General features: G+C 36.0%; 3 protein-coding genes across 5 annotated transcripts in view; 2 read left to right on the top strand and 1 right to left on the bottom strand.

Annotated features, from left to right (window-relative positions):
• Positions 1-16025, bottom strand: part of LOC137399685 (galactosylceramide sulfotransferase-like) — a 41891-nt gene extending 25866 nt beyond the window's left edge. The window contains exon 1 of the mRNA XM_068085877.1: positions 16004-16025. The gene's annotated coding sequence lies outside the window, so the exon portion shown is untranslated. The remainder of the gene's footprint in view (positions 1-16003) is intronic.
• Positions 10614-12842, top strand: LOC137400612 (uncharacterized). The gene is made up of 6 exons (XM_068086943.1): positions 10614-10697; positions 10785-11350; positions 11578-11770; positions 11939-12077; positions 12165-12279; positions 12419-12842. Exons 1-6 carry the CDS (start codon positions 10614-10616, stop codon positions 12840-12842), a joined length of 1521 nt encoding a protein of 506 aa, XP_067943044.1.
• A 251-nt stretch (positions 16026-16276) lies between the features above and the next one.
• LOC137399239 (synaptosomal-associated protein 25-like) overlaps positions 16277-25784 on the top strand; it is a 54696-nt gene continuing 45188 nt past the window's right edge. For 2 of the 3 annotated variants that reach the window (XM_068085259.1, XM_068085262.1), the window contains exons 1-2: positions 16277-16295; positions 20443-20515. The gene's annotated coding sequence lies outside the window, so the exon portion shown is untranslated. Of the gene's footprint in view, positions 16296-16383; positions 16403-20442; positions 20516-25784 lie in introns of those variants that run through there. The other variant, XM_068085260.1, reaches the window with a different exon arrangement.

Here is a 25784-nt window from a genome sequence, read left to right as displayed (position 1 = left end):
GCCTAACATGTTTCCCTTGGACAACCACTTCACTTCAGTATGAAATAACAAAGTTGTAAACACGACATCACTTTCAGAACATAGTGCTGAGAACAATCTGGTATTTAGTGCTGATGCTTTGATGTAATTCACAACTGTTATGTACACATCCGAGTTTGATTTCAACGCTTGTGGAAGAGTTTTTGATGCAAATGCTTCACGGTGAATGAAGCAATGCACTCCTATATCAGGGTTCTTCTGCTTGATCTGTTTTACAAAGCCTGATCTACATCCTAACATAGCAGTTGCTCCATCAGTGCATACACTTACTAACTTCTCCCAACCTAACTTGGCCTTTTCAAGGAAATTTTCAACTATTTTTAACACATCTCTTGGTGAAGTTGTTCGAAGCAAGGGCTGACAAAACAGAAACTCCTCTTCAATGGATGTGTCATGCACATATCTACCATCCACCAGTAGCTGGGAAAGACTGGCAACATCAGTTGACTCATCAAGTTGTATGGCTCAAAATAGGGATGCTTTAATCTTAGCAACTAATTTCTCTTCAATAATTGCTGCAATATCATCAATGCATCGCTTCACAGTGTTGTTGGATGGTGAGATGTCTTGAAATTTTTGTCCAGCTAGTTTTCAAAGTACTATTGATGCGCAGTCTAACATACATGGCTTGATCAAGGTCTCTCCTATTGTATGTGCCTCTTTACACTGAGCAATACGGTAGGAAACCGCCTATGAAGCTGTAATAAGTGCATTACTATGAGCATGGAGATCTCCACTTGCATCACGTCGACTTCTCTTTACTTGCCACTTTTTGGACTAAAAGTAATTCCAGTCGTTCTCAGCTAGGGTGGGGTAAATTATTTGCGAGTTTTGCTTCAACTGAAAGGGTTTCATGGAGTCATTTGAGAAAGTTTTCAGGCATATCACACATTGCGGAGGCCGACGACTGTTTTTCATAAGATACGAAAACCCATAATCTAAGTAACTCTCAGGGTAGGTTCGTTTCTTTGCCTTTGACATATTGCACTAATTAGTAGTTGTAAAAATAAAGCGGCGGCTAAAAATTATTTTAAACAACCTAGTATCTGTTTGTACAATAATAATCATCTGGACTGTATTAATATTTTTTATTTAATCTACTACTATAATATATACCTGATTATGTGACTTATTTGCAGAAAAGCAAGTAAGACAACATGAGTGATAATAGGAAACAATAAGGTGAGCATAGATGTAATTATACTTGTACAAAGAATCTTACAGATTTTTTTCTTTTACATGTGATGCAGTAGTTGACAAGTGAGTGTGTCTTTGTGCCAAATACATGTGCACTGTGAGAAGCATAATTTCAAACTAAGCCTTAGTTTGACCTTAGTTACTAAGGTCATTAATTAAGCTCAAGCTGGCTTATTGAAACTTTTCCAAATTGTTGGCAAAGATTAGTACATTTACAGTACCTACATGCAGGCTGTATTACAATGAATGTACAGTAAAAGGTACTTGGTCTACTACCCTAGCCAGAATATACATGTAATAGAAGAGGAATGAGAACAGAAAACATCTAGGATTTCGTTAAGGCTTAAAAGCACGTTCGTAAAATGTGAAATTATAAAAACTAAAATTCCCCCTTTAAAATGATAAATTCCCCCTAGGGGGAATTCCCTACTAATTCCCCCCTAGGGGGGAATTCCCCCCAGATTGGGAACCACTGAATTAGAGGGTGGTGCTCGATTTTTTAACCCTAGGTCTAGAGCACAGGTGTCAAACACATGGCCCGCGGGCCACATGTGGCCCGCCACCTCATTTTATGTGGCCCGCCGGAGCTTAATTACTCATTCACGCGAGAGGGGGTTAACTCCCGTATTTATAACGTTGCTAGGCACACTAACGCGAGTTATCTTACTTCTGAAATGTATTTATTCCTTGCATTGTTATTTTTAATTACATTAGAATAATTTTGATTAGTCAGAAAGAAAATTTTCTGGCCAATCAAACAAACGTACAAATATGCCTCACTGATCTCTCTGGCAAAGGTTGCAACTAAAATACTACACCCATTGCGACATCTAGCTAAACCGAAAGTCATCGCGGTCACTCAAAAATTTATCTTTCGCGATCAATTTTTTTCAACTTCAAAAGTAAATATGCAGATTCAGAAGGGGTATGACAGTGAAAGACTGCATAAATCAAATCGAAACATTATTTTTAATGTTTCAAGGTTTCTACTAACTTTTAATTTTGTCAATTTGAATCGTTACGCTCGAATAAATATGCACTTTTCAGGCTGTCAGCCGTAGTCAGGCTAAAGTAATCATTCAATCTCGATAGGATCGTATTGATTCTTAGAGCTGCCCCTGAAGTCTGAAAAGTCAAGAACAGAGTCGCTGAACATATTTTTATTGTTTGAAACATGTTTATGACAGTTTATTTGAGTTATATTGGGATGTAGATATGCTATGCTTTGAAGGATAATACTTGCAAGAAAAAATTCGAAATTATAGTTTCATGATTTTCATGTTCATGACTAACTGTACATGTATAAATAATATTCATAACTTTGTATTGTTTGTAATAAATAAGTAATTTTAGTTAAACACGGTATATTTTGCAATTTCTTTGGTGCAAGTCTAACTTTGTTTCAGCACATAGCAAATAATTTTTTGATTTTTTGCTGCTTACATATTGAGTTTGTGTTGCTGTTGTTGCAATTATTTAGTGTTTTCAGGTTTAATGTGTGTAGGCAAACAAATTCATGTTTTTAGCAGCTCACAATTTTTGATTTTACAGAAAGTATGCCCATGTTAATGGGTATTGTGTAATTTTTCTGATTTTTTTCGAAAACAAGTGTTCTGCATGTTTTGCTGTGCCACTGTTCTGTTTGCAACTGTAAGTAATAAAGTCAGAGTTATATAATATTAAAGACTAGTTTAAGTTATTTTACATTATTTGATTACATGTCGTTACATTTATAAGTTACATCTGGCCCTTTGAGGACAGTCATTAAAGAATAGAGAAAGCATAATATTATTATGCTTTATTATTCATCTTGAGGTGTTGACTGATGTTCTAAAAAAAGAATCAAGGAGATTGACCAACCAGAAGCTGAGATATAGCCAGCCAAACACAGGTCTACCAAAAAACAAAACTGTTTTGGTAATCATCAATATATGACGTATGAAATCGACTTGTGTGCCATTGGTCAATTAAGCCAACTAATGCGCTCTCCTATAACAATCACGGCGTTTTAATTGGTTTAATCCCTGAAAGTATAGAACAATCAAATTGGGCCTAACAATCATCGTTCCTAGAATTCCGAACCAGTCCCTCTGACGTGTAGATTAGTTTTAGCATAAAATAATTACACGCATCTATTATTTCGCAACATTTCGCTATCTAGCTAGTTCTGCTCAGTTTTGTTGTTCTTCTACTTAGCTTCCCTATTCAGACTGATCTTTAGCGTTGTTCAGATTTTTTAACTATAGCTAATAAATAGAATCAATTAAATCATTCATCAATCTCGGTTATCATTTGGAATTTTCTACAAATTATATTAGTTACATCATTTATTCTATACGCAGTTATATTATTATTTTGTATAATATGCATTATGAATATTAAATAAATCATAAAAAATAATCATAGATAAGATAATAGATCAATAGAAAAATCAAAGCAAAAGTTATCGTTTTCTTTTCTTATAGCAAGAGCAGCACAGTCAAGTTAGTCTTTTTAAGATTATGGCTGCAGTGAACTTCCAGTCTGTTAATAGTGACGATAATCATGAAAATCAACTGAATGCTGCAGTAGATACACAGTAGAAGAATGCTGCAGTAGATACACAGTAGAAGAATGCTGCAGTAGATACACAGTAGAAAAATGATGAAGGAACAAAAAGTCCCATTCCTATTTCTTATTGTAAACAAACTGCAACTCGCGGATATCGCATATAGACTATACACGCGCCGTTCGTTGAACATATGATCTTCGGAGCATATCCGTGGAGATCGAGTTAAAATTTGAAGCACAATAGTCAAAATCCGCTCTTCTGCTTTAAAAAATCATGGCGAGGAGTTGTGGGCAAATTCCTTTACCACACGATGTTTGGATGATTTTCCTGAGAAACCAGAGCTAGTATGTAAATTATTTACTATCGCGAGAAGCGTTTCACATCTCGTAGCCAAAACAATCATTATACATAACGGCGGTAAGGGTGCGCAACTCCGGCACATGACTATTAAGTCGATTTTATACGTCACAGTTTTCGGGATTTTCGAAGGGTTTTCCTCTGATTCTTTATTAGGTAGACCTGTGTTTGGCTGTCTATATCTCAGCTTCTAGTGGGTCAATCTCCTTGATTCTTTTTTTAGAACATCAGTCAACACCTCAAGATAACTAATAAAGCATAATAATATTATGCTTTTTCTATTCTTTAAGCTGATGTGGCCCTCGGTGAAAATGAGTTTGACACCCCTGGTCTAGAGCCTACAGTTTTATCCGATGTCTATTTTAATTTTGGTGGCGTTTAAATACAGGTTTTACGATATATAGTAACATATATACATGTATAAAATTAGACAATTTCTGACTAAAACTATAAACATTTATGTATACATCTATAGATTTATACATCTATATATATATAAATCTCAATGAGTATTTGTCTGTTGTTCGTCTGCCCAGTTACAGCAGTAAAGTTTTAGCAACGAAAAATCACATGGTAGTGGATTTGAACTCATTTGAACCCGTGACATTTGAACCCGTGACATTCAAATCACAACTCTACAAACAAACGCGTGTAACCACAAAGCTAAGCCATTCTTATCATTTTTGATCATCTTACCATATACTGTAGGCCTATATCATTTTTTCAATTGCACATGCCAAATGTTCACTTTTTATTATTAATAAATATTTCCTTGTGTTTTTTGTAGCTTTTGCTTTTTTAAAAGGCAATTTTTTACCATCACCTAATTTTTTAATTAGTAATATTCAAATGTGCCGTTTCAATTTTAAATGTGTCGTTACACTCATACTTCCGGTTTCGATTTAAAAGCGAAATGCTTTGTAAGTGGACAATTGTATTATCTGGAGTAGGAATTGCTTCTACATTCTCTCTACGTTCAGTCAGACAAAGTATCAGACAAAGAAAGTCCGATATATCATTTTTACATTTGTACCAGTATCAGGAAGAACCAGTATTGTCCATCAAAACTTTGAATACACCGAGCTTTTGCTGCAACCGTAGTCTTTTTTGTACACACACTTCCACTTCCACGCACTCATTGTTTATTTGTTCTTTTAATTTATTTGAACAGCACAAAAACACTTTTCTCATAATATGAAGTTTGAAAGTTAGAATGGTAAATGTCATACACGTTAAATAAAAATAAATTTTTTGTGCAAATACTTGTAACATCGTGCAACGCCGGACATTCAACTAGTATATATATATTTAAATTTATCATGAGTAGAAATAAAACTACAGTGCTCAACATAGCATGTAGCTGTATAAATTAGTAGCGAATTAGATAGAGTACTTTCTGGCTTTGCCATTTCGCAATGGGCCCCATCATCATTTCTTACTTATTGTTATTTTTTCACGCATTGGTTAATTATATTTTGTCTCGAGTATTAATTCAATTGTGTAATCTTTAAAGGTGAAATAAAACACACACACACACTTATCTTGGTTAGCTACTAGCAGTTTCAATATAGATAGACATGTGCATGTGTGCATGTATATATACTAGCCGAATGCCTGGGTAATAGAACAATTACCTAATTAATTTGAGTAATTTACTTGGAAAGCTTAAATCTTTACTAAAACAATACAGCAGTTTTGGATCAGATCAACAATCATTACAGTATATGTTACGCATAAAAGTCAACAGTGCTAGTTAGCAAACGCCTTCAGCATGAATATCTTAACCAATGTAATGATTATATGCCCATTCTGATCCAGTGGATTCTTTGTTTAATGGTTAGATTCGCAGTGTCTAGATCTAGAAGACCTGAGATCAAATCCTGTGCGGATTTCTCATTGCTAGATTTTAATTACTGTAACTGGACACAGGATGTAAAAAAAACAAATACTGAGATTCATATATGTACTAGCAGAAATCCTGGCGTTGCGCGGGTATTAAAAGTCAGCTTATAAACAGTGATAGCAATGCCACACTGATAAAGCTTGCCATTAGCAATGCCGCTTGCCATTAGCAATGCCACTTGCCATTAGCAATGCCACTTGCCATTAGCAATGCCACTTGCCATTAGCATAGCACATTGCCAATGGCCAATTTAAAGGTTTGCTTGCAACAAAATTCGCATTACAGCTATTTGGTATAAAAAAATTCACTATGTCTTACTCTGCTGCGTTTTAGGTGCAAAATACAGTCAAACACGGATAACTCGCCCACAGATAGCTCGAACACATGGTTAACTCGAACGGTTTCTTTGGTCTGTTCCCACGCAATGATAAATTGCTATAGATAACTCGAACTCGACACTATTAACTCGAACTGTTTTTTGCCCAACGACTACCGAAACGGTTGTTATCGCTTTAGAAAATAACTTTATTCCAAACCATAGAGGTAAACCTCAACTTTTCGTAATTCATAAGCGTCGTTATTACCACCATCGGCAAAATATTTTTGTCAACGACTTTTCTAAAGGTTTGGTGAAATTTGATTTATACCAAACATCCGCTTAGCGATCGCCCTTCAAAAGTAAGGAAAGGGTATTCGTTAAGAGCAACACTCCGAGGCAGTTCAATTAGAAGTTTTACGAGGTTTTACGGTACATTGTATATCACTCTAGCACTCCCGCTTTTTGAATGGATACTTATTGAACGTAAATGTATTCGGTGTTTAGGACAAATGATGAATAGTTTTTCGACGTTGATTCCATGTTGAATCAACGTCGGAATGTTGAATGTTTAAAACGTCTTAAAAATTGTTGTAATTAAACGTATACGTTGTCTTAGCTAAAAAAAACTATTCATCGTTTGACCTAAACACAGAATACGTGTGTACATTCAATAAGCATCCATTCAAAAAGCGTGAGTGATATACAATGTACCGTAAAACCTCATAAAACTTCTAATTGAACTGCCTCGGAGTGTTGCTCTTAACGAATCCCAGGTAAAGTGAGGTAATCTTTGCATAAACTTCAAGAAAAATCGGCAAAATTGATCATGGGTAAAACGCTCAAAAGAAAAAGATGTCTTTTCTTTTGAGCATTTCAACAACGATCAAGTTTTGCCAATGTCAATCTAAAAAACGTCCTGGCAATAACATCACCTCAAACAACAAACCAATATCAAGTGATAGAAAAATCTCTATACTTTTTGATAAAAACGTTTTAAACTTTACATTAGAAGCATTTAATTTGAAACAAGCCATTTGTGCTTTTGATTTATATTATAGCTTGTATATGTACATGTATCTATTAATAAATAAGTAAATACATGGACTTGTGACAGTGCTCTGATAACTTGAACGCTCTGATAATTCGAACACTTTCGCTCGGTCCCGTGAAGTTCGAGTTATCCATGTTTGACTGTATGTGGAAATGTGATTACAAGCTCCTAAAAGATCAAAAACGAACAGTTAATCGCAGCCATCACAAAATCGCCGTAGTTTGGCATCTCTTTAGTTCGATGAGGTACTCAAACATTGTGGTTATTGTTTTGACACGTGATGTTATCTTGTGAAATGAAAGGCCAATAAAGGGGTCAATATAAAACGTTTCATAGCACTAGTTTATGACAAACACTTCGAGTTCTACCGGAAAGCCGTATCAAATATAGATGCTCACTACTGAAGTTTCATTTCAGCCTGGTCTAATCATCTAGTCGTAATCTGATCATGTGATCCATACATCCTGCCAAATGGCGCAAACAACTTCTGGAGCATTTTTGGACTATTACAGGTGACCAACAGGCTCATTACTTTCATCAGAGGATGATATGCACTACCTTGAGCTGAGGTTAAAAATTACCTGAGTTTTTATGGTAGGTTTTGAGATATTGGTACTCAAAGTGACAGCATTACATTGATGATGAGATAGATGCGTAAGGACAATAGACATGGTTTTATTGAATGCGTGAAGTATATTTGTGAAAATATTACGACAAATGAGGTTGCCTGACAGTGTAAACAGAAGCCATGGTATTCAACTACATCCCATTTGAGCTGTTTTGGAAAGGAATTTCCATCTATGGGTTTTCGTGATGGCTGTGATTAACTGTTCGTTTTTTAGCTATCAAGAGCTTATTTTAACATTTCCACATATTTTGCACATACAACACAGCAGAGTAAGACATAGTGAATCTTTTGATACCAAACAACTGTAATGCGAGTTTTGTTGCGAGTCAACATTTAGGTAAGCTAGTTATTTACGACTCTTACTAATACATAGTATGTCATTGCGCCGTAACAAAGAGCGGTAGTGCATTTTTACCCAGATAGTGACATCTATCTATACATATAAATGTGAAAGTATGTGTGTCCCTCCAACTATAGCTATTGTTAGAGTAGCGTATCTGGACAATGCTTGGGCAATGTTATGGCTTACTGTCATTAAAAGCCTGGAGCTTATTAACTAGCTTACTAGAATTTTCCATTGGCAATATGCCAGGCTAATAGTGGTAGGTGAACAAGTGAGCAAGTGGTAGGCAACTCTCATCACTTCTTGTTTATAAGCTGATTTTTAATACCATTTTTCATTGGCAATGTGCCAGGCTAATAGCAAGTGGTAGGCAACTTTTATCACTTCTCATTGTTTAGAAGCTGATTTTTAATACCCAGACATGCCGGGAGGCACAGCTAGTACATGAATATATCGCCCAAAGAATCCAGCAATCTCGTGTAGCTAAAATGGTAAGGCATTTGCATGGCGAATGGGAGGTTCTGAGAATACGGATTCTTCAATCCAACATTTTAATAGCTATAGCTGGACATACTGGACTACAGAAAGATACACAAACAGACTTTGAGATTTTTTAGATAGTATCTCAACTTATGCCTCTTGTTTTAAGAACTTTACATGATGGCTAGCAAATAACTGTGATGGATTTATTAAACTGAGCTGCTTTAATTATTATAAGTGTTCAGCTATTCTCAGATTAGCCCTATAAGTTAAAAGCCAGCTTCCGTAGAAAGCCTGTAGATTAACATTTAGCTCTTGCTATATAAGCAAAGGTGCTCCAGTGTTAAAGGGGAGAACATAAAGCACAAAGCAAGTGATACAGACGACAAAACTAAGGACTGAGAATTACGAAGAGTTACGAATCATTAAGAAAAGCGTAAGCTCGTGTAATAAAGAACCACACTCATTCACCAGTCACCTTCCTTGCAATAATTACAGTTGTGTATGAGAGCCATGTAGAATGTATTGCCTATTGCCTATGTAGAATGTACAGCCTATTGCAATGCTTACATTACGTCATGCTTGATGCAATGACTTTGTGTTGGACTATGTACTTGGACTATTCAGTTGCGTTTTGAATTTGAATGAAAGTACCAGTGATCTGTTGCTTACTGAGTGTTTGATAAACATACCACAAGCTATTTCGGCAAACCTGTGACAATAATGGCAGTAAAACTTTTAGACTAGATTAAAACCTATGAAGACGTAGAGAAGAGTGGTGACTTTTCTGAGTGGTGTGACAAGTTAGAGCTTGTAGCTGAGCTGCAGAATATTACGGAGTTGAAATCTTTTGTGCCACTCTTTTTGTCTGGACCGGCATTCGCCATTTATAAACAACTGTCAGACGACACTAAAAAGGATTATGCACTGATTAAACAGGAGCTAATGACTGCTTTTAAAGTAAATAACTTTTGCGCATATGGACAACTACAAAGAAGGATATACAAAGAAGGAGAAACTGTTGATGTTTACCTGACATATTTACGTAGGCTAATAGCTCTGATTGGCCAAACAGTACCAGAACCCTTGTTGAAGTGTGCTTTTGTGGCTGGGTTACCAATTGATGTAGCTAATCCAGATAAAATCAATTTCTGCAGTTGAAAAACTTTCGTTGTCGGAGTTGGCCACGAGAACAAGAATGATTATGTCAAGCAATGATGGAGCACAAGGAGTCTGTGCAATGGGGTATGTAGGCTCAAAACCTGCTGGACAGATTTGTTCAATTTGTAATGACAGAGGTCATGGAGCCCACCAGTGTCCATCCAAGGTTGTAAAGGGTGCAAAAAGGCTAATAAAGTGTTACAACTGTCAAGAGCTTGGCAATCACATAGCTAGGAATTGCCCTAAGGGAAACCAGAATGGGGGAGTGTCTGCACCGGATACTCTCCCCGCTACAAGTCACTGAATAAAGAGGTGTTACCATTTATTGATATATATGTAAACAAAGTATCGGGAAGAGCTCTTGTAGATACTGGTTGCGAACAGACTGTGGTTTTAGATGATTTTTGTGTTAAATTGGTTAAAAGACCTAGTGGTCCTGTTCGAATTGTCAGCATGTTAAACGGTAAAACTAAGGGTGTAAGGGTGAAACTGTTTTAGAAGTCAATGTTACAGAAAATTAAGAGCTTCCTCTGCAGTGCTTGATTGCGCCAGCACTAGTAGGTGGAGCACAAGTGATATTGGGAATGGATGCTATTGTTAAACTCGGTGGAGTTAATGTTGATGTTCACAATGGTGTTAAGTTTGGTGGTGAGGTGCCAGTGATAAGTGTTGGCACAAGACACCAGAGTAGTTTAGAGATTGATGATAAAGATTTCATAGCATGGTTTGATGGTAGTGCATGGTTTGTCAAATAGAAATGGAAAGATGATGAACCGATTCTACAAAATCATTGCTCTGAATACAAGACAAATGATGATGATGGAAAAGAGTTTGATGAAGAAGTGCAACGCTGGATAGATGATGAATGGCTGGAGTTATATGATAGCACAGTCCATGGTCATGTAGAGGGGATAATTCCATTGATGGCTGCAAAACAACCAAACAAGCCCAATAAGATTCGCCCAGTTATGGATTACCGTGAGCTCAACAACTATATTCACAATAATCCAGGTGTTGAGACTGCAATCTGTCAAGAAAAACTTCGAAATTGGGGGTTAGGAGGAAGCAAAGCATGTCTGTTAGATTTGAAGAAGGCTTATCTACAAGTTCATATAGAGCCCAGTCTGAAAAAATTCCAGGCAGTGAGGTACAGAGGTAAAACGTATGTAATGACACACATGGGATTTGGTTTGAATGTTGCTACCAAGATAATGTCCAAGATCATAGATAAAGTGCTATCATTGGATGAACAGATTTTCAATGGAACTGATCACTACATTGATGACATTTGGGTAAACGAGGAGGTGGTTCAAGCTGATTTGTTAGAGCTCACTTACTAAGGTTTGGACTTGTGGCGAAAGACCCATTGACAATATCAGATACTCATGTGTTGGGTCTTAGAGTAAGCAATGCAGAAGATGATCAGTACAACTGGAAGCGAGATGGTGATTTGCCTGTAGTTTCAAAAAAGGTTACGAAAAGAGACCTTTTTTGTGGAAAACTAGTTGGACATTAACCAGTTGCTGGATGGTTAAGAGTTGCGTGTAGCTATGTAAAGAGATTGACCAATGACATAGACTGGTCTGAAACAGTTCCTAGTTCTGTGAAATCTTTGTTGGATGAAATATTTCAAAGAGTACAAGAGCAAGACCCAGTGAGAGGCAAGTGGGATGTCAAGAAAACCTCTCAGTGTACTGTTTGGTGTGACGCCAGCAACTTGGCTCTCGGAGTGTCTCTAGAGGTAGATGGTTACACTGTTGAGGATGCAATGTGGCTAAGTAAAAAGGGTGATGGAGCTCATATAAGTGTTGCCGAGCTAGAAACTGCATTGAAAGGAATCAATCTAGCGCTAAAGTGGAAAATGACAAATGTGCAAGTGATCACAAATTCAGCTACTGTTTATAGGTAGATAAATTCAGTGATAGAAGATACCAAAAGGCCTAAGGTTACTGGCCTCAGTGAGTTGATCATTCGACGTAGACTTGGAATTATTGGTCAACTGATTGATGAATACGGGTTAACACTAATGATCAAAATTGTTTCATCAGGTGAGAATAAGTCGGATGTCCTAACCAGAGTACCAAAGAAATGGCTACAAGTTGTTGCATGCTCAAGGGTTGTACTTTCTAACACAGATAAGATAGAAGACGTAAAGAAAGTTCATCAAGACCACCACTTTGGTGTCAGCAAAACCCTGTACTTGGCACAGAAGAAGCTTGGACGAACAATCAAGAAAGACATGTCCTATGTGTAACAGTGTAGATCCTCATCCAATCAAATGGGATCATGGTCAGCTAAACGTAGCCAATGTATGGGAGCGCCTTGCATAAGATATTACTCATGTGAACGGTCAACCTTATCTGACTATTATTGATTGTGGGCCTAGCAGGTTTTCTCTTTGGTTCAAACTGGCTAATGAAACATCAGATGTAGTAATCAAACAGTTGGAGAATGTGTTTCGAGAACGTAGACCTCCTAAGGAGTTTCTGAGTGACAATGGCCCATGTTTCACAAGCGCTAGAATGAAAGAGTTTCTGCAGAAGTGGAGTGTAGAGCAGATCCTCAGCTGTGCCTATAAACTTACTGGAAATGGAATAATTGAAAGACATCACCGTACTATAAAAAGAGCAGTCATGAGAACTGGTAAAAGACCTGAAGAAATAGCATATTGGTATAACAATTTACCAAACTCCAATGGTATAGAGCCTGTGGAAGAACTATACAGCTATCGCAGTGACTTAACAGGGGTGAGCAAATCGACAGAAATACCACAAAAGCTTAGTGACAATAGAGACTGCAGCCTTAACCCATAAAAAGTTGGAGACACTGTTTATGTCAAGCCAGTTAATGATAGGTGCTTTGATAAGTGGAAACGTGACAAAGATAAATTCTAGCACTTCGGTTGAAGTCGATGGCACAAATAGGCACGCGTCTGACCTTAGATTGGCTCATCAAGACGACATTGCAGATGATATACATGTATCAACTAGGCCAACTAGAGAGTTTAATCAGGTCGAAGTTGAGTTTAGTACTTCAGACCTGCTTGATAACAATGCTCAGTTGAATCGAGAGCCTGTTGACTCTGATCTCGATCACAATAGTGACTTTGAAAACAGACCTGTTCGAGATAGACGTCTTCCTAAGTGGTTATCAAATGTTGTGTTGTAATGGTTGTGTCAAGGGAGAAATTTTGTTATTTAATTTTAATTGAATGCTTAAAATTGAATTAATAATTAATATATGAATAGATTTGTTTTTTTGTTATAATAATTGTTGTAATGATTAATTGATACTTAAATAGCAAAATAAAATGTATGGTTTTTGTGCGTTTCCTTTGAGCGAAATACTACTATGGTTCAAATGGTTCTTTGTGTAATGATTAGCCTCTGGACTTTGAGTTCAATTTCTCCCAAAACAAATTTTGACCGCAGACAAAGTGGCACTTCTGCCCCACAAAAATCAGACTGTTGCTATACAGCAAAATTGAAATAGCAACTCAATCAATGGAGATGGGCACAACTATAGTTATCCTTGCAATTTATTTTGACAGTAAAGCGTTGCTGTAACGATGAGCCCAAGTAGCAAGTATTATTGAGATTACGAGGCCTACTATCTCTTGTAGGCAACTCTTTGCAGATAATTATCTTATAATTGACAATAACACGCCAGTGGTTTGTTTCTAAGTGTCTGTGAACTCTATTTTCCTCCAAAGGTCAAAATAACAATTATTCTGTCAAGGCTTACTAGCTCAAGCAAAAATATCAATATGCATATATACTTAGCCCTATTTGTTATGGCCTTACTAGGTTCAATGAGTATGTATCTATTAGGCGTGCAGCGATAGCTCTTACTGTCAGGGGGGCTGGATTAACTCTCCTCTCAGGGCTTTATGGCTTCCTGGCTTGCCACCTCTTTGGGTGAATCGTATCTGCTATGTATTTCCATGGCAAGCTCTTTGCTGCTGGCTCCTTAGCTATCTTGGGCTTCTGTTAGTCTTCTCCTGTCTTGGCTCCTTTCTTGTGCCTCTCCTCTGCTGCCTGGCTCGCTGCCAGTTCCTCGCTCCTGCCTGGCTCGCTGCCGGCTTCTCGCTGTGCTGCCTGGCTCGCTGCCGGCTTTTCCTTCCGCTGCCTGGCTTGCTGTCGGCTTCTCTTCTGCTGCCTGGCTCGCTGCCAGCTTCTCGCTCTGTTTCCTGGCTCGCTGCCGGCTTCTCGCTGCTTTCTCGTCGATTTTGCCCCTCTTTTATACTTGTCCTTGAGTCATTGCCAAAGGTCATTGGTTGGTTGTGTTTTGCTTGTGGTTTTTGCATCATTTCTTGCATAATTTCTGTTTCAGATTCTCTGCGGTGAGCTAAAATTCCTTACTGCTCTTGGAATCCCATGACGACAAGTGAAAAATATTCTAAGTCCAGCAACAAATTGTACAAAACTGGCCATAACTCAAAAACTAATAGGAGTAGCATTGTGAAATTAATTTTGCAGTAATCCTCATTCTAAGACGCTACTAGTTAGCTAACTTATATAAAGCAAGAAACATGTTATCATTTTATGCTATTCTTTTCACGGCCATTTCATCAATATTATTGCATAAAATACAATATCTTAGTTTATGAAAAATTATGCTGTTTTTCTACTGCTATACAATACAACATTTTCTAGACCAAAACGATTTTATAAGCTATATCTAAATATACTAAATAGAGTGTTGTAAATAATTGTCTCGCTGATGAGTGGTTGCTGATCTGGTGTATGCTGACTGCTATTTCGCTCCAACAAGTCATAAATCAAGCTGGCTCCTGTAATATTGGTGATGAACCTCCCCTTGTGCTTGACTCTCGGTAGAGTTGTTTGCTTCACTGAATAGCCATCAGTAATTGTTGTAGCCAGTTAGTCTCTTTCGTATTAGGTGGTGTTGGTCAATAATAATCATGATTTAGTAGCAATTTTGTGCAGTTTTTCATTAATAAGCTCTTCATTACAATGATCAGACAACTCCCAATCTAACTGATGTCCCATATATTCACATTGTATCAGCTGTGATGGTTGGACAACTCCCATGATTGATATTTCTAGCAGCATAGCAATTGCCCTAGATTTCTATGTTTGCTTGTTGATGTATCGCAGTGCTTAGTGCAATGTTTTGCAGCAGTTGTGGTGTTCCGTGATCCCACAATTTATTATTTATTTGACTTATTGGTCATCTATCGTTTCAAACCCTAACAGTTGTACAAGTCAGTTAATCCTGAGATCTATTAGATTTTATGCTGTATGGTTTAACAACAGTTGATCTTGAGATCAATAGGGGATGTAGAATGTATTGCCTATGTAGAATGTGCAGCATATTGCAATGCTTACATTACGTCATGCTTGATGCAATGACTTTGTGTTGGACTATGTACATGGACGATTCAGTTGCATTTTGAATTTGAATAAAAGTACCAGTGATATGTTGCTTAGTGAGTGTTTGATAAACACTCAGTAAGCAACTCATTCGGTGTAAGATAACTTGTACGCAGAACCGATTTGCAAGTGGCTAGTCGGCGCTGACTTCCACAACATATTTATAACTAAAACCCAAGGAAAATATATGATAAGTGAAGATTCATTTTATTTTTCAGATCATAAATAAAAGCTCACCATAAAACACTAAACGCAAAAATTCAGTCATCAGTTGCTAGGAGCCTAGCACAACTCCTCGTCGATTAGAAAATTCATGGGCGATTAGCGTTCATAGCCTTAAATCTTTAAACTATTGATGTGAGTTTTTTTATAAACCAAAGCCGTGAAAAAAAGATTGAAAGTTGACTTGCAACAATGGTATACAGACCCCCATTGCGTGCTACAAAATTCACATTACAGTTATTTGATATCAAAAGATTCACCTTGTCTTACTCTGCTGTGTTGTAGGTGCAAAACATGTGAAAATGTGATTACAACTTGCAAGCTCTTAAAATATATGTACTATTACTTTTACGTACTATTCGTAATACTGCCTCTTCTGTACATAGATTGGTACGGAATACGGATCGTATGGCTAGTAAACAGTACTCCTGTCTTTGTACTGTACATACATACCGTAGGTAGGAAGTGCTATATATACACTGTCTATGAACTGTACATTCGTGTAAAGCTAAATGTAGCGGCTCCAGTAAAAACCTCCGCGCGATAAGTTAACTGACCAATGGTTGCGATAGATTACGGATCAACCCATCATCATTTTAGTAGTTGCCCAGCTTGTTGAAAATTCGTTACTTGCTACTTAAAATAACGGTATTCGTTCTAAGAAGATTTATTGTGTGACCAAAAGCATGTCCGATGCCAATAAGTGTGTTTTAGGATTTGCAGTTAATTTTACCTGGCGCCTGCTGGACAGCCCCGTAGGCTACATATATTCTTCATATGATATGTGGTTATTGGTGATTTCGCCGAAATTTTATTGTTTATAGCATTGTTGTGCTTACCTCGTTTGTAGATATCGAATGTTTTTGGAGCGACTGAAAAGTTTACGTTAATTTCTGTTTTGGTTTTGATTTCACATAATCAAGTATTTAGGTTAGGAAAATATTAAAAGTATACGTTAATAGTTAACCGATAACACGAAATACTTTTGCTTGTCTTGATGGTCTTTGTGTTTGCTGTTTGAACGAATAATACAATCGATATTTTTCAATCATGGTTGAGAACATCGTTGGCCATAATGTTTAATTTATTTATTCTAAAATGTTTGTGTTTCAGTTAGGAATCTGAGCTTCATCTTTACATGGGCATTGGTTAAATTTTAATTCAACATTTCTCGTCTTAGCTCTCCTTAAACACTCGGTTAGGATTTCGTTAGTCTATTGCTTATGATTTTTAGGTATTTAGAGATGATTGCTAATGGTCGATATTGAGCCAATACCAATAATCTTTTTTGGTTTTTCTTACAATTATTTTAACTATTATTTTTCTTACTAATTAGAATTCATGAATAGTAAGCCTTGAAGCTGTCTGAAGTTTTACTCATGTGAAACGTAAAATATTTCAGGTTTTATAGCTCACCACTACTGTGTGCTATTGCTATGTTAAAACTATTTTTCTATTTGTTTGGTAACTGTGTGTTCGTTAGATTCCAAAAAAAATTGAAAAACATTCATAGTTTGGCAATAATGTATTCTTACTAGTTTGAAGATACAAGCTCTATGGCGCCTTACAGTGTCTCGCCTTCCGTGTTCTCAACTCGAGTGGTGTAACTCGAGTTGTACAACTCGAGTTGTATTTACAAACTCGAGTTTGTAAAAGTAAGGTGCAATATATTGGTATTTCGGTAGCATAACTATAGATCTGGTTATATTAACAATGGTACACCAATAGGCACCCGTTAGCTAATAGAAATTACACTATGTATGTACTGTAAAACTAGAGCTACTAGCGAGTTAGAGTGTCCCGAGTTTGCAACTCGAGTTATATTTACAAACTCGAGTTTGTAAATATAACTCGAAATGTACAAGTCGAGTTACACAACTCGAGTTCATCAAAAACCCAGGCCGAGTTTTTTCAACAGCAACTTGAGTTCAACAACTCGGCTTGAGAACATGGAACGCGAAGCACTGTACGGCACCATACTAAACAACTCATCATTTCATTTTCTCTAGCTATATTTTTATATGGAATTTTTTGGTGCATTATTAAACATTAAATGTTTGTTTATTTTTGATATTCATTCAGTTTTTTGTCACGTTCTAGAAAGATAACTCTTTTTTTCATTTGAAAAAGAAGTGGCCCGGTTCCCACATAGATTGTTTTTTAGTTTGCTTTTTACATTCTATAATTGTTTTTTGTCTTGTTATATTTATATAAATAAATATGCGCAAATATCGCCAATATATATAATCTAAATATGTATATATATATTTAAATTATTATTAATCAATTATTAAATTTTATATAATATGCGCAAATGCAGTCCTGTAAATGAGACACCCCAATTACTCACTTTGCTTTTTTTAACCCGGGTTAGTTTTGCGTAACACAACTCGAGTTCGTCAAAAGCCTAGGCCGAGTTCTTTGAACAGCAACTCGAGTTCAACAACTCAAGTTGAGAACACGGAACGCGAGGCACTGTAAGGCGCCATGCAAGCACCTTTTAAAGAAAACTTGGCTCATCAATTGCTGGTAATAAATCGGATTAATATTGGTAGGTTTAATTCAAAGTCAACCCCAAAGCAATTTCAACCTGAATAAACAAATCTAAATAATCTAATGTATGTATTTGTTTTCGATAGAACATCTTTCCATTTATCTCATTTAACATATACTCAAAATATTATGCTTTGTTTAGGATCTATCAACCTTATAATTGCTAAAGTAAAAAGTGCCAGCCATCATGCACATAATTGAATTAATAGCTCTTCTAAAGTAACTCAATTTAATCTCCGCAATCAAGGATTCAAGGTTCTCAATTAGTCTCCAGTTCATCCATGTTTGTTATTTTCATACCATCTGGTCACTATAACGACAAGTAATAGGTTTTACCGGACAACTTTGCCTTTTGTAAACGGAGATAGCCATTGAGATGACTTTACGAAATATGTTTAATGCTACAGCTAATTTTGTGAGTGCCTTTTTCATAAATCTTAAATATGATTCCCTTTTTGGTACATTTTACTGTAACTGATTTTAAAATTTGATTTAAAGCTTGCTTTGAGTTGCTTATAAATATGATCTTTTTATTTTTCTATCACAAGTTGTATTTGAAGAATTCTATTTTAATATAAACACGACAATACTAGTGGGTGTAATGCAATGACAATATCTCGGGCGTAGTGCATTTTAGTGGTATTTGCTTTACATTTAGCAATGATCATTAGATTTGAACTATTGAATGATATGGTTTTACATTGTTGATAGCATTCTGTAGAGAATCCGCTTGTGACCCCTTACTTTTCTACACTAGTAAAAACCAGCCACTTCAAATTGATAATATTATGTATTTACACAATAGAGATAGAATGTCACAATTAAATAATGTATCAATGTAATACAGTAGAATCTCAGAGTTCCTGATCGAGTGAGGGTAATTGAGCTCTGGCCAGTCCTTTTAGACGCGAGGGGCTTGCTACTTTACGCGGAGACCGGCTGGTCCTTCCTTTTCTGGCCGGCCATCCGCCGGCTCAGTTCAGCCACTGTCAGTCTCGCGATCAGGTTGGGCCGAGTCATCTGTCTCTTGGTTTAGCTGGACCAATTTGTTGGTCCATTTGTGTTTTCTTTGTTGCTGGAAACAGAGCGGTCTGAGGACCGACGCAATTCAATAAATTCCACCTCTCTGCTTACCACTCATATATTGGTCTGGTAGTATTTTATGAAATCATAAGAAAGCATAGAGAAATGAGGTGGTTTTTTCCGATATGGTTGTAATGCTTAGATATTGCTGTAGGTTTTATGTGGTTGATCAGTCTTTACCATATAACACAAAATTTATATGCTATCACTGTTATTCACTGTTATTGGCTATTTTTGTACAAATAAAGAAGCAAATACACAATATGACAAGATTATAAACACTGAATATTAGGTTTGTCAATGAACGCAAATGAGTTAATCAGGGAATCATTCGTCGATATACCACAAATTTTTCAACTTAGGTTGGAAGTTTGTTTCCGTCGACTGAAATTTAAATGAACGAATGTTGGTACATAGAAAGTTTGTTAAAAGTGTAGATTGATAGAATTTGGGTTGTTACTCTTGTTCTTACACGATTTTATATGAAGTTCTTGCGTAGCTACTTATATTGCTCTTGGAAGAAAGTCAGCCTCGGTCTATAGATCCAGAGGCTTTCATAAAGTAGTTTTAGCATCACAAAACAAAAATTAGTGCAATAAAAGGTTAAGATTTTCAGAAGTTTCTCTGCTATAAATGGCTAAACGAAAAGGTAAAATGACTAAACAAAATCCACATTTTCAAAAGTTATCAATCTACTTCATCAACTTTGGCACGGCTTAGTGACCGTGGTTATAACTTTCTTACTCTTCAATGCATAGAAGAAGCCATTATAGAGCTGATTGAAATAGGCCCCTTCAATAAGGTTTCATGGATCAATAGACAAATAACGCTGTTTTATGTTTTGGCAACATTGATCTTTAACAAGTTTGATGTAATTATGGTCATGGACTGTGGCTAAGAATATTGTATTAATTACTACTTTCAACATAATGCTTATCTTCACTTGTAACTGTATCAGTTTTTACGGTGTTTCTTCTTTGATCCTATATCTCTAATTGATCCAAAAGCTGCCACCAGCTAATCAGTTTGGACGATAGAGACAACGTCTGTTTGATGATGTCATTAGGAAAGTGAGATATGACATGATCAGCTAAGTGTTTAAGATAAGTGATTATATGCAGATATTGATTTGACAAGGAAGTCCATTTGTATTCCGCAGGTGAAGATCAGTACCAGGTCAATAGTTTTTGCTGACGGCAGCCGAGTTACTATCTTTATCATTATTTTCTTAGGTAAGTTATATACGTTGAACTTTTAGCTTCTGCTGTTTGCATTTTGGTGTGATAGTCAAAACTGTTGTTAGCACTTACAGAGTTTCAATGGGCTCCTCTAGCTACACAACGCCATCGCTTGATCCGAGCATTTTAACTGCGATAAAGTTTGGTCGATTTTAGTCTTGAAATATTCTGACAGTCAGATCATCTCGAACATTAACACTAATCGCAAATGATAAAAAATACTGATACTTTCGGATAAAATCTACTAATATTTTCTGTAAGTTTATCTTTAAGCATAAAGCTCACTAGAGACCTACTCAGTGGATTTGCTGCCACTGAAGCAGCAGCTGGCACTCACGATTAATACTTTTGTATTCCTGTATTAGGACTGATTGATATTTACTCCTATCACTTTGTGGTGGTTGGTTGCCATATCATCAGCGTATATGCTTTAAAATAAACCCTAAATTACATAAAAGAAACTAGTTTTTATATATAACACAAATCAAATTACTGTAAATTACATAACGCAATTCAGAACAGAAATTTTCTGCAAAATAAAACCATTACAAACATACTAAAAATATGCAGTACATAAATACAAGCACCATAATGCGTGCAGGGACAAAATACTAAATAAGATTTGATGCTTCCCGGTTGCTTTAGGGGTATTCTATTAAAGTTATTAGCTATTACTAGTCTCAGCCATGTCGCTTGTTTCAGATCCGCTGTGCTTTATTCTGTAGGTGAAACAATTTGTTAATACCATGTTGTTAACAAATTTTATGCAGTTTTCGATGTAAAAACAGTGAATGTTAGATCATTTAACGCACCATTTGGTATTATTGACATTATTAACTACAGGCATGTGTGGGCGCAGTTCGAAAAACAGCTAGTCTTGACTAGTCATTTGATGAGACATAAAAAGAATTGCCGTTACTTCGTACGACACGCTAATCTAAGTTTCTCAATGCTTTAGCCAATCACAATCTATTTCAAGAAAAATGATCGTTCACTGCAGTATGTGCGGAGCATTTCGATGGTACATTTGTGTAGACATCGATAACATTTAGTAGAACTAGGGCGAGATTTGACTTTCAATGTTACGGAGCGTCACAACAGTCTAGTGTACCGAACGCGTCGCTTTCAATCTTAGCAAACTTTACCCACACATCGCTTGAATATTTTAGTTTGTAGAAGCTTATAAATTCATTGAAAAAAAGATGTTATTAGGAACGATCGAAGTAGATGAAAGTGAAGGTAGTTCTTTATCTGTCTCCTGAATAATTTAGCTTTATTCAGTAAAATAACTGAAAAACTCAGCTTTTGCAAAATCATTCTATATGTAAGGTTTGACCGTTGTTACTTCATTCGTCAGCTGTGTTAAATAATAACAATGAATCTTCATAGATGTCATAAAATGGTTGGTCGAGACCAGATGAACTTAAGCTATGAATGAACAATTATACACGTATGTTAGCCATTTGCAATAGAACTGATGCTTTAAATGACCTAAAATTGATGATTTTACTCAAAAGACTCTGCTTAACAACATGACACTAACAAATTGATTCATCGGAAAAAATGATCTAACAAAACCGTTAGGGAACATAATCACCATTAAAAAAATCTTCAGATACGCTGTGAGGATCTTTTTTTATCTACAGGTTAACCTAGAATTGTCCTTGTTTGGTTTGTTTATTACTTCACTGCTGTTCGGTTGAGAAGGAAAATTGTGAAAAGATATTTTTGGTGTAATTTATTTTTTATTGACCGCAAAACAAATACGTATTAAGCTAAAAGAGGTTGCGAGATTAAAAACTTATCAAACAATAGCAGGACCTGAAAACACTTGTTGATACCTATCTAGTTCTGTCCGTCTTTGGCTGTTTTTTTCTTGATAACAGAACATAGGCACTACAATTTATTCCAGTAATGTCAATGAGAAATCTGTTTTATGGACTTTACTGCATTTTCAAGTAATTCTTGGATGATGGTTTCGATCATCTGATGTGCCTAGTAGCAACATTTACAACTGTTTAATCCTTGAAGCTCCCAGACTGTACTCTATGGCTGCAAATTCTCTCATATGCAGTCACGCTTTAATCGATGATTCATTATTTATCAGCAATTCCCACTGAGACCCTTATAGAGTTACTAAGAGCTATTTAACCCTATCTACTTAGAACAAGTACATTATCCCTAGAAACGGTTTCCTTTTGCAGTTATCCAAATTATTTTTTATCTTGACCATGTCAGTTTTATCCGCCTTAATTCAGTGTTGTACATTAATCTTTCTATTTTGTTTTCTGTCAGTGAGTTATATATGTGTACCCTTTTCTCTAGTCTCTTCTCAAAGGTTATACCTGTGGCTTCGTGTAGTATATAACATTTTTAAGCCATACATATGGCTTATCAAACCGTTTTCTCCCTAAGTTATGCTTGAGGCTCTTACATCTTATGCCATTATTAATCACACGTGAAGCGAAAATGTCATTTGGAATAGTATAGGAATCTATTAGTAACCAGAAATTCCCCTGTCATACAGCCCACAACCAAAGTGATAATGGAAAAAGAAAGGGTACTGCTGGTTGAGAAGTGCAATATTAGCAATCAAATGGCACTGCAGTGCAATAGGAGAACTGCAATGGTAGCTGCAATGGTAGCTGTAATGGTAGCTGTAATGTACTGGGTGTTATTATGTACAACAAACAGCAATAATGAAAGGAAAAGATTATATGTTTATATCTCTCCCCCTGCAGTAGGAGAAATGCAATATTAGAAGTAAAATGGCAAGCTGCTGTGTAATATACACAGGCCGGGGCGGCTGTATATCATTGGTCATAGCAACCAATATCAAGAAGTTGTGATATTTATCTAGATTTCTGTATTTATACCTAAAAAATTATGCTGAATTTAAAAATCTAAACAGATTTTAGCTGGTATTTAGATTTTAACATATTGCACACCATCGGTCACTATATACTTCGACCTAGTAAATTCGAATGATTACTCTTATAACTAAATCTTATAAAATCGAATAATTATTCCTACAATTAAATATTGTAACAATTTTATAGGAATCGTTAGAAAAATATCATCGTCATTTCCTTTACTTTCACTGCTTTGGACAACAGTTGGAATACCAAAGTGCTCATTATAAGTGTCCAGAATGTCAAAGTCTGGTAGAATTAGCAAAAAAGAAACGATTACTTTTCAGTACTTCTACGTTTATTACAGAAACCTTCGGCAATTGGACAATGCCGTAGACTGGTAAAATGTACGCGTTTTCTCGTGAAATACACATGGCTTAATAGTTCTACTATCTGTCGCACGGCCTTATCGGTGTTTTGTTGGTCGGTCTTAATTTTGATTAAAAAAGGTTTGTCAAGTTTTTATTGCGATTTTAGGCCAAATTAATCTGTCTGTTTATGTATAATCCGATCAGATGGGTTAGTTTTAGCATATTGTCTACAAATGATAAAGTTTTGGTAACATATTTAAATAGGTTTATATGTGTTTTGTATCGTTAATATACTTTAACGAATCCATAGAACAATGGTTAAATTTGTTGATGAGATTTGAGCACAAAGGTTTGGGACGGCCGTTCATGAATAATTTTTGTGAGTTGTGTGCACATATGCATTTATCATAAAGCTACCAAACAATCGCTTCGCTCGTGTTTGGTCGTGGGATTATCTAATGCAAAACCCCAGTGAAAACATGAAAATTTTATATACGTACTGTAAATATTAAAGATGAGTACGGAAATAGTATAGTACCCTTAGTAACTATGGGGTATACTATGCTATTTTGATACATAACCACAGTAAGCTATTCTGTGATTATGATCTGCAATGAAATGCAACATTATTATGTACAGTACTGTTTGAAGTTCTCACCTTCGAGACAGATATAGTGGCTAACTGCTGTATGAGAGAGACTTGAATGGCAACGCGTTCAATACACTAGACTTTACTGTGACGCTATGTACACACACGCACACTTGATAGGTTTTAATATTTTATTAAACTTAACTTTAATTTTGTCATCATTTTTTGAAATCTTTTATTACCTGTTTCTGGCTTGGAGCTTTTTGCCTCACTTTCACTACAACTTTTAGCCGACTGTATTAAAAATTTTGATGGCATTCTGATGTCATATGGTGGGGAAAATGTCGTAACGTAACAGGGTCTGAAAGAACGGTATGCCGTAAGGCGGGGTCCACTGTACTTCGGTAATCGTATGTAACAACAATGTTCACACCATTACAAACCCCTCCATGTTTACATCAGCAAATAGTCCCAGACATAGTGTTCTCATTATACAATACGCTCACTGAAATGATGAAATACTAGTCTAGCAACTCTCATGAAATGATAAAATACTAGTCTAGCAACTCTCATAAAATGATGAAATACTAGTCTAGCAACTCTCATGAAATGATGAAATACTAGTCCAGCAACTCTCATGAAATGATAAAATACTAGACCAGCAACTCTCATGAAATGATGAAATACTAGTCTAGCAACTTTCATGAAATGATGAAATACTAGTCCAGCAACTCTCATGAAATGATGAAATACTAGTCTAGCAACTCTCATGAAATGATGAAATACTAGTCTAGCAACTCTCATGAAATAATGAAATACTAGTCCAGCAACTCTCATGAAATGATGAAATACTAGTCCAGCAACTCTCATGAAATGATAAAATACTAGTCCAGCAACTCTCATGAAATGATGAAATACTAGTCTAGCAACTTTCATGAAATGATGAAATACTAGTCTAGCAACTTTCATGAAATGATGAAATACTAGTCCAGCAACTCTCATGAAATGATGAAATACTAGTCTAGCAACTCTCATGAAATGATAAAATACTAGTCTAGCAACTCTCATGAAATGATGAAATACTAGTCTAGCAACTCTCATGAAATGATGAAATACTAGTCCAGCAACTCTCATGAAATGATAAAATACTAGACCAGCAACTCTCATGAAATGATGAAATACTAGTCTAGCAACTTTCATAAAATGATGAAATACTAGTCCAGCAACTCTCATGAAATGATGAAATACTAGTCTAGCAACTCTCATGAAATGATGAAATACTAGTCTAGCAACTCTCATGAAATGATGAAATACTAGTCTAGCAACTCTCATGAAATGATAAAATACTAGTCCAGCAACTCTCATGAAATGATGAAATACTAGTCTAGCAACTCTCATGAAGTGATGAAATACTAGTCTAGCAACTCTCATGAAATGATGAAATACTAGTC

Source organism: Watersipora subatra, chromosome 7 (assembly GCF_963576615.1).
Source record: "Watersipora subatra chromosome 7, tzWatSuba1.1, whole genome shotgun sequence".
Lineage (NCBI taxonomy): Eukaryota > Metazoa > Bryozoa > Gymnolaemata > Cheilostomatida > Watersiporidae > Watersipora > Watersipora subatra.
This window is presented reverse-complemented; position numbering and strand designations above follow the sequence as displayed.